The sequence below is a fragment of the Camellia sinensis genome, chromosome 11 (genome assembly GCF_055761805.1).
Source record: "Camellia sinensis isolate YWXY chromosome 11, ASM5576180v1, whole genome shotgun sequence".
In the NCBI taxonomy this organism is placed as follows: Eukaryota; Viridiplantae; Streptophyta; class Magnoliopsida; order Ericales; family Theaceae; genus Camellia; species Camellia sinensis.
In genome coordinates, this window is record NC_138971.1 from 137,250,215 (window position 1) to 137,259,530 (window position 9,316).

A 9,316-nucleotide genomic window follows, 5' to 3' on the forward strand; every position below is an offset into this window, starting at 1 on the left:
CTTATAAGTGATATACAATTTATGCAAATAATAGGGTAAGTTTGTTTAGAATGAAAATGGTGAAAAGTGAGAGCAATGCATTTTTTTTTTCTTTTTTTGAGTTTATTTAGTATGAAAGTGGTAAAAGTGAGAAGAAAATTAATTTTTTAGGTAAATTATAAATACATCATCTGAGATTTGTTTAAAATACAATTTATCCCTATATAGTTTTGAAAATTACGTCATGCCCCTTGAAATTTCTAATTTCATAACAAATTATCCATTTTATAATAAATTATCAAGTCAATTAAGAGTTTTTAATAATATCAAAAATATATTTTAAATAATAATTTAGGTAATTTTATTATTATATAGAAAAGCAGTTATGAATTTTACTTTTCAATTAATTCTGTTAAATAAAAAATTCAAACAATGGGGTATTTGTAATTTTTCAAATCACAATAGACAATTCATATCTTAAACAAATCTCAGGAAATGTATTTGTAATTTATTCTAATTTTTTTATACAATTCATAATAGCATAGTAATTATGTTTCTAACTGTTTTGCAAAAAATATATAGAAAAATACAAGATAGTTTAATTTTTTTCAATATAAATGTAGTTAATTAGAATTCTTATTTTCTGTCTTTTTACTTGAATTTTTTTATCATAATTAAATTCATATAAGAAAATATATATATATTTTTTCTTTTCTTTTCTTTTCTGCCACTTCACTTTCTACTATTTTCAATTTTCACTATTTATTTCTTTTTAATCAAACACACTTTAACATTATATGTTTAAATTATGAATTCAAATATAAGTTTAAAAAGAAAAAATAAAGAAAAAATTTAAAATCCGGCATTCTTGAAATTATGTTATTGAAAAAGCTAATTAGGCTATTGGCATAATTCTTCATAATTGATTAATTTCTTATGGACTTGGGATAATTTCTCAAATTTGAGAGTATATTCATTTAGCTAGTTTCTTAGGTTTGTGTACAAATCATAAATTTGGATAATAATTTAGAAGAAAAAAAAATATAAATAAAATATATTAACATTTTACCTCTTGAAATTTGGTATAACATTTGGCTTCCTTAACTTTCATGATATTGGTTCCAATTTGTTTCTTTCTTTTTTTAAAAATTAAAATTTAATAAATATACAAAGAGTAAGATCAGTAAATAACATGATTCAAACTACAAACCCCCTATTAAGTTACAATAATTTTTAAATAACCATTTTGTCATTAATTATTTTTTAAAATTTAATTAAATTAATTTGACACAAATTTTCAGGGAATTGACAGAAATCTCATTGGAATGGAAAATAACAGAGAACAAAGAAGCTGAAAATTTCAAAAACAGTAGGGGATAGAACTGTAATTTCAGCTGCAAAAATCCTAGATTGAAAGGAATATCCATATTCCTCTTGGTACTGAGGAAGTAAAGAAAGCAAGAAAAACAGAACAAGAACAGAACCAAACCCCCCATAGCTTTGCACTCGCAAACCCTCCAAACACTGCCTCTGGTCCGTATACAATCGTATACCCACTTCTATATGTGAGTTCTGAATAAATCATTTTGACCTCTTTTCATCTTTTTCACAAGGTTAATCCTTTCTTAGTCAACTCTCACTCACCATTTTCTTGGATTTATCTTTTGTTTCTCAGATCTCTATTTTTTCTTATACTGACCATGATTTTGATTTTTTGATTTTCTTTGTTGTCTTTAAATATAAGGTTATTGTCTGTGTTGAAATGGGTCTTTGAAGAATTTGTGATTTATGCTTTTTATGTTCCTGTTTACTGTTCAGCATAAAAATCCAACGTTAGCATCATCCGAAAATTTAGTAGTTAAGTTTTGGCCACTATGGTTCAATATTTGTAGATTTTGTGGTAAATTTGTGATTTGCAGTTATAAATTTATATATGTTAGATGTTTAGTGATGCTTTGTTGTGCTTTAAGTTTAGGGAAATGGGCTAATGATATATTCTGCGGAAACATGGGTAACAAACACCATATTGATCTCAATCTGTTATTGCTTTGTTGTGGTTTTGGAATATGGAACTCCGGTTATCCGAGGATAAGCTATATGAGGAAGTATTATGCTGATGATAGATACTTAGGCTGTGTTTGGTGGCAGATTTGGGAAGGGATTTGGAAATGGAAAGGATAAAGATGTGTGAAATTAGGTGATGCTTTGTTGTGCTTTAAGTTTAGGGAAATGGGCTAATGATATATTCTGCAGAAACATGGGTAACAAACACCATATTGATCTCAATCTGTTGTGGTTTTGAAATATAGGCATATTTTATTTACATTTTACTTACCATTTCCTTTTTCAAATCTCTTCCCAAATCTCCCAAATCTCTCAACCAAACACAAGGTTGCTGTGTGGCTATTTGTATATTCGTAACTCGATCGTGAGAGACTGCATATAGGTCTCATAACACAGCCAAAATTTCCGAGTCGAATGTCTATGCTTATGGCTCATAGTTCCAGACTCACTTTTTCTTTGGAATGCGGATGTAGTTGATAGTTGGCCTGGCAAAAACCACCTTATTTTTGGAACTTCAATTGATATTGATACACATGAAGTGCACTCATTTGTATGGACTCAGGAGATAAAAATATGAGGTGGTGGATTGGTCTCCTGGTGTGTGGATATAGAATCCCTTTGTTAAAATGTGCCCATTAGGCTGCGTTTGGATCAAAGATTTGAGTAGGAGTTCGTGGAGGGAAAGGAAAAGGGCATGGAAAAGTGAACCAAAAAAAAAAACTTCTATTTCATAGACTTTTCCCATGCTTTTTTCTTTTTCTTCACAAGTTCCTCTCCAAATCCTTAATCCAAACACAACCTTAGTCTGACTAGAAAGAGATAGCATCAAAAGCATTACATGTATGGAATTTAGAGGTAAAATTGAGGTGGTGGATTGGTCTCCTGCAGAGTGTGTGGATCGCTTCGTTAAAATGTGTTCATTAGTCTAACTAGTAAAAGATATCATAAAAATCTTAATGAGGGGCTACCTCAAAAGGCTCTGTCTTACTTTTTATGGAGTTAGATCGTGTAGGTTGACTGATGTAATCCTTGTGCAGTTATCCAATTTGGGCATATCAGCCTACTAGTTCATGTTTTCTCCTATAATTAAGTCACCAGCATGGAATTTTCTTTCCTTGTATGGGTTGGGTGGATTTGCAAAATAAAATGTGGTGCAGTGATAAATGTGCATATTTTGCTTGATTGCATGAGGATGAATCATATCTGCCAAATAGTTCTTTTAAGATGTTCATTTTTAAGCCTAGAACTGATATTTTACCCATGTTTTTTCCATTTTATATTGGCATGTTCTTTGCTAAAAATTTGATCTAACCATGTCCTTCCATTGGGTTTTCCACTTTTTATAGTCGTTTATGCATATTAAATATCTAAAGGGCACAGCCATGTGGCCATCTGTTTTGATTATAATTTCTTTATTTTAATACTGATCATAAAACAAAATTATTATTTTTAAATTTCATTAAATGAAAAAAAAAATGTTCCTTTTTTTACTGCTGCTCTTTTGTTGCCAGGAAAACAGCTAGTGACTCTGCGATCCAATATTTCTTGCTGGTAATTGGGTTAGAAATGTATATTCTATAGAAGTACAGTTGCCAGGATCTGCAATCCAATGTTTCTTGATAGTAATTGACGTAGAAATGTCTAATTCTACAGAAGTACTGTTGGCAGGACCTTAAAATTCAAACTGATTATTTGGATTTTTCCTTTGCAGATATTTAATAAATTTGGTGGGGAACAAAATTATGGCGCACCTTCTTTCAACTTATTGTTCTTTAGATATCTCCTCCAGCAACAAACTTCACTGTAAACAATCATACCAAGGCTCAAAAGTATTTCCTTCATCTTTTACATTACAAACTTCCAAGTCCACAATTGAAAGGCTCGTCTTGCGAGAAAAGAGGCCACAAAGATTTTTCAATGTCCGGGCGACAACTCTTCCTATAAACCAAGAAGCCAAAACTCAACCGAGTTCTGGGTCCCATCAAACCTCCACTGGATCATCCAGGCCCAAGCGGGTTATGGTCATTGGTGGCGATGGTTACTGTGGTTGGGCTACTGCCCTCCACTTGTCCAATAAAAATTATGAAGTTGCAATTGTTGACAGCCTTGTCCGTCGCCTCTTTGACCACCAACTTGGGCTCGACTCTCTGACCCCTATCTCCTCCATCCATAATCGCATCCGTCGTTGGAAATCTCTCACCGGAAAAACCATCCAACTCCACATTGGTGACATTTGTGATTTTGAGTTCCTTACTGAAACCTTCAAGTCTTTTGAACCCGATGCTGTCGTTCACTTCGGGGAACAGCGTTCTGCTCCCTACTCCATGATCGATAGGTCTAGAGCCGTATTCACACAGAACAATAACGTGATTGGAACACTTAATGTTCTCTTTGCTATCAAAGAGTTCAGACAGGAGTGTCATCTGGTGAAACTTGGAACCATGGGAGAATACGGGACACCCAACATAGATATCGAAGAAGGTTACATAACAATTACCCACAATGGAAGAACAGATACATTGCCTTATCCCAAGCAAGCAAGCTCTTTCTACCATCTGAGTAAGGTACATGATTCAAACAATATAGCCTTCACTTGCAAGGCTTGGGGCATCAGAGCCACTGATCTGAATCAAGGAGTGGTCTATGGGGTGAAAACGGATGAGACTGAGATGCATGAAGAGCTCTGCAACAGATTTGATTATGATGGGATATTTGGAACTGCATTGAATCGGTTTTGTGTCCAGGCTGCTGTGGGTCATCCACTTACTGTGTATGGCAAAGGAGGCCAAGTAAGATTCCTGAACTCAACCTTACAATAAACCATTGGTTGTTTCCACTGACTGTGTTTTCTTTTTCTTTCTTTTTTTTTTAATTTTTTTCCTCGTTATATCTGGAATGAAATTGAGGTGTTCCTTGGGAATTCGACATCTTGTGACAGTCTCTAGAACTGTTTTTAACCATCTATTCTAGATTATTTAAAAAATTATTTTGAGGGTATAAACTGAGTAACCTAGGATTATTTTTTTTCAACCAAAATGCTTCTCTTGCTAGTTGTCAAGCGTCCCTCATAGTTTCTGCCAAAAACAGTTAATTGCTACCTGTTAAGAATTCAGTTGGGTAATTGTTTAATGTGAGATTAAAATGAGATCTTCTGCTATGGTTTATCAAGCTGTGTTAAGATGTCATTCCTTGTAGTTATTTCCAACCAAGGTTTTAAAAAGCGGCCGCAACCGTTACGTAACGCCGTTGCGTAACGGTTGTGGTGGTTGCCGCCACCCGTAACGGCCGCTTTTGCAGTGTGATTGAGATTCACAGGTGTGTCGGCCGTAGCGGCCGCTATAGCAGCCGTAACGGCCTGTTACGCACCGTTACGTAACGGTTCTGAATTGCTTCTTTCAAAAAAACACGCCAAAAAAAAAAAAAAATTGAAAATGGGGGAAGAGAGATAGAGAGAGAAGAGGGAAGATGGAGGAGCAAGAGATAGAGATAGAGAGAGAGAAGAGGGAAGATGAAGAACAGGTTATTGATTTGTTGAAAGTATAAGACTAAGGTTTTAAAAAGCGGCCGCAACCGTTACGTAATGCCGTTACGTAACGGTTGTGGTGGTTGACGCCACCCATTACGACCGCTTTTGCAGTGTGATTGAGATTCACAGGTGTATTGGCCGTAGTGGGCGCTATAGCGGTCGTAACGGTGCCCTAACGGCCATAACGGCCTGTTACGCACCGTTGCGTAACGGTTCTGAATTGCTTCTTTCAAAAAAACACGCAAAAAAAAAAAAAAAAAAAAATTGAAAATGGGGGAAGAGAGATAGAGAGAGAGAAGAGGGAAGATGGAGGAGTAAGAGATAGAGAGAGAGAAGAGGGAAGATGAAGAACAGGTTATTGATTTGTTGAAGGTATAAGACCTATGCTATTGTGTTCAGCTGCTATCACTCAATCATTTTGTTTGTGTGTGTCTATCTATATATTGTTTGAAAATAATAATAATAAGTGTGGTCATTATCTACTTGGCTTGATTAAAATATATATATATATATATATATATTTAAGCTTTTATTTTTTCTCTTACTTTTGTCATTGTTTATCTTATATATAATAGTTAGTGATTGATTTTTTGTATAATATAAAGTTATTAATTATTAAAATAAAATGTAAAAAACTTAGTTTATAGTGATTTAAAAATACGAAATATATTTGATCAAACTTAAAAATTTACAAAAATTGATCAATATTTATTTTAAAACCCAATAAATATGATCATGGAAAAAAAATGTGCATTTCGGTAAGTTTTTTTCAAATTGTGTGAAAAATAAAAAAATTCACGGTTTCGGTTACCACAACCGTTACGTTATGGCCTTTACAACCCGCAACCGCAACCGCGACCGCGTCACCGCCACCGCCACCGTTACGGCGACCGCAACCGTTTTTCAGAACCTTGTTTCCAACAAAACCCAATATGTTTGGCTGCAGGAACTGAGAAGCCATATTCCCCCATTTATCTCCCAATGTTGTAAATCATATTGAAAAGAATGAGGACCATGCACTATGGATGGATATTGTTTGCCGACTAGCCAAAACCTGGTTTCTGTTGTAATATTTCTTAGACATCATGGTGGTACTGGGAAATGGCATAGTAGTGGTATTCTGTTTAACCATAGTTTGTTTGATCTGGTTTCCCACTCCTGAAGAAACCCAAGTATCTACGTTAAGTGTGTCTGGAAAATCCAGATCAAGGTCCACCTTATCCCATTTAATACCTTACTGCCCAATTTTTTTCCACTCCACCCAACATTAGATTGCCGATGCCACAAAAATCCAATGGAGTTACCATTGTTTTGAGATTTGTTTTCATGCACGAAACTTATGCTCCCTCCGTCCCAAAATATTGGTCCCTTTTGGGGAATCTCACTTTTTTTGGTTGTGCAATTATTACATTTTATAAATATTAACTTTCTAAAACTACCCTTTGATTTAAAATTGTAGTTACAATTTTTTTTAGAACATCAATTGTCATAATTATACTTTTTGTGTATATTAATGTTAATGAATTTAAAAGAAGTGCAAAATAGAAAATTCATGTTATTTTAGGTCTTGATTTTTGAAAAGAGACTAATATTTTGGGACAACGAAAAATGGAAGAAGGGACTAATATTTTGGGATTGAAGGAGTATTAGCAAAGGTCTAAAGGTCTTCATCCTTTCACATGCACCTTTTATGGGTAATCTCGGAGAATGGTCTTTTCCCTTTATCTTATCCTAAAATTTATCGGTATTGCCTTAGGCACTCATTTTGTGTGAATGAAGTTGGAGATGAGGTCTATACTCAGGTCCTGTTTGGTGCAGATTTTTGCAAATTGAAAACAGATAATCATAAAATAGAAGTTAAAATCACCTCTTTTCCTGTCTCACAGTAATCAGCTTTTTTCCACTTTGCAAAGCTATTTTTGCCTCAAAAAAAGCTATAAGCAGCCCCATAAATTGATGTATTGAGAGACAGGAATTGATGGGAGCTGGGATGACCAGACTGAGTGATGGAGATGTACATATCGTTAACACGACACCAGATTTTGAGTTGATTAGCCTCTTCTTCTTTTTTTCGTTTCTCCTTTTTCCTTATTTCTAATGGATGCGACTTACATGATGCAGACCAGAGGATACCTAGACATAAGGGACACAATTCAATGTGTCGAACTTGCAATTGCAAACCCTGCAAAGCATGGAGAGTTCCGAGTCTTCAATCAATTCACTGAGCAATTTTCTGTCAATGAACTTGCATCCTTGGTTACTAAAGCAGGAAAGAAGCTCGGGATTAATGTGCAAACGATATCTGTCCCAAATCCAAGAGTAGAGGCTGAAGAACACTACTACAATGCCAAGCACACCAAGCTCATTGAATTGGGACTTAAACCACACCTCCTTTCAGACTCTTTGCTTGACTCGCTTCTCAACTTCACCATTCAGTTCAAGGATCGTGTTGATGCAAAACAGATTATGCCCAGTGTTTCATGGAGAAAAATAGGTGTTAAGCCAAAGACTGTTGCAGCCTAGGCAAGTAGACAAGGTTGGGATGTGTTTGTGTGTGAATCAGTTGTTCTTGTGGTTGTATTTTTCTGAAAAGTGGTGTTGTATCTTTGTGAAGTTAGTATTCTTGAGAACTAAACAGTACTGCGGAATAAGGGTCTTGGTTGTGAAAGTAAAATTATATTTTGGGAGTTTTAGATTTTCTAGGGCAAATGTGTGTTACCAACTTTATGTTTTCAGTTAGCAGTTATGTCGACATAGTGACTTTCTTTAATTAATGCTAGAAGGTTATTTAATGGGATTTGGCATTAATTGTTTAGAAATGGATTGAATTGTTTCAGGATACCACCATAACCTTGTTTAGAGACATCTGTTTTGACAACTTTTTTTTTTTTTTATTTTGGATTTGGTAAAGCAAGACAAGGAAGAGTCTTGGCTTTAAGCTTGATTTTCTGTACAGCTTTGGTATGTTTTGGAGTCCATGGTGGAAGATTTTTGCAAAGTCATGGCATAAAGAATAGCAGCATCTTGTGCTAAATTATGGTAATAATCATGAATATAATTTAGACTACCAAGAAATTTTTGTTATTGAGTTTTATCTTTGATTTCATTAGGAAATTTTGATGCAAACTCAATACTTCTGTCAATGGGAATTATAGTGCCATTATGAATATTATGATTGGATGCTTGGTTTCTATTTTCTGAAGAACTGCTCATATGGCATCTTGGAAGTATTTTATCTTGCTTTTGAGAATCAAGATGACAGCAAATTTGGCTCTAAAAAGCACAACAATAAGTACAATGCACAACTTTTGTATGTTTTTTATTTTTTGGGAACACTAAGTTGAGTTCTTGTCAAATGGTTTACTTAGATGTATGTGTTTTCATCTGCAGTTGTAAAGAGAGAGAAGAATGAAGACATCTTGTTTGGCACTGAATTAAATCTGTTGTGGTTTCCTTGAACAGTGATACTACATATCATAGTCAAAATCATTCTACACAAGTACTTCACAACACACCCAATTCAATCTCATTCTGGACCCATTTTCTGAACTGACTGTTCCTTTATTTTTTGTGAGAGTCGGCAATTCACTTTCCATAGCCATGATGATTGCAGCCATGGAACAAATCCACATCGTATTCATTATAGAATATGTGATATGGTTCATCAATTTCCTCATTTGGTTGCTCAGATTCAAGTGATGCCAAACAGTAGATGCTGTGAGCGGTGTTTTCCCCAAGGAAGAGAAT

The 9,316-nt window shown here is 34.5% G+C and overlaps 1 protein-coding gene across 4 annotated transcripts; it reads left to right on the forward strand.

Annotated features, from left to right (window-relative positions):
- The first annotated feature begins 1,280 nt into the window (after positions 1-1,280).
- On the forward strand, positions 1,281-8,366 carry SQD1 (sulfoquinovosyldiacylglycerol 1). 4 transcript variants are annotated; one of them, XM_028245157.2, is made up of 4 exons: positions 1,388-1,544; positions 3,555-3,594; positions 3,755-4,832; positions 7,691-8,366. In XM_028245157.2, the coding sequence occupies exons 3-4, from the start codon at positions 3,786-3,788 to the stop codon at positions 8,090-8,092; spliced, it is 1,449 nt and encodes a 482-aa protein (XP_028100958.2). In that variant the 5' UTR covers positions 1,388-1,544; positions 3,555-3,594; positions 3,755-3,785; the 3' UTR covers positions 8,093-8,366. The 4 variants fall into 4 exon arrangements, with proteins under 4 accessions (XP_028100956.2, XP_028100958.2, XP_028100957.2 ...); XM_028245158.2 differs by having other exon boundaries at positions 1,415-1,592; XM_028245155.2 differs by lacking the exon at positions 3,555-3,594 and having other exon boundaries at positions 1,281-1,544.
- Positions 8,367-9,316: the final 950 nt, after the last annotated feature.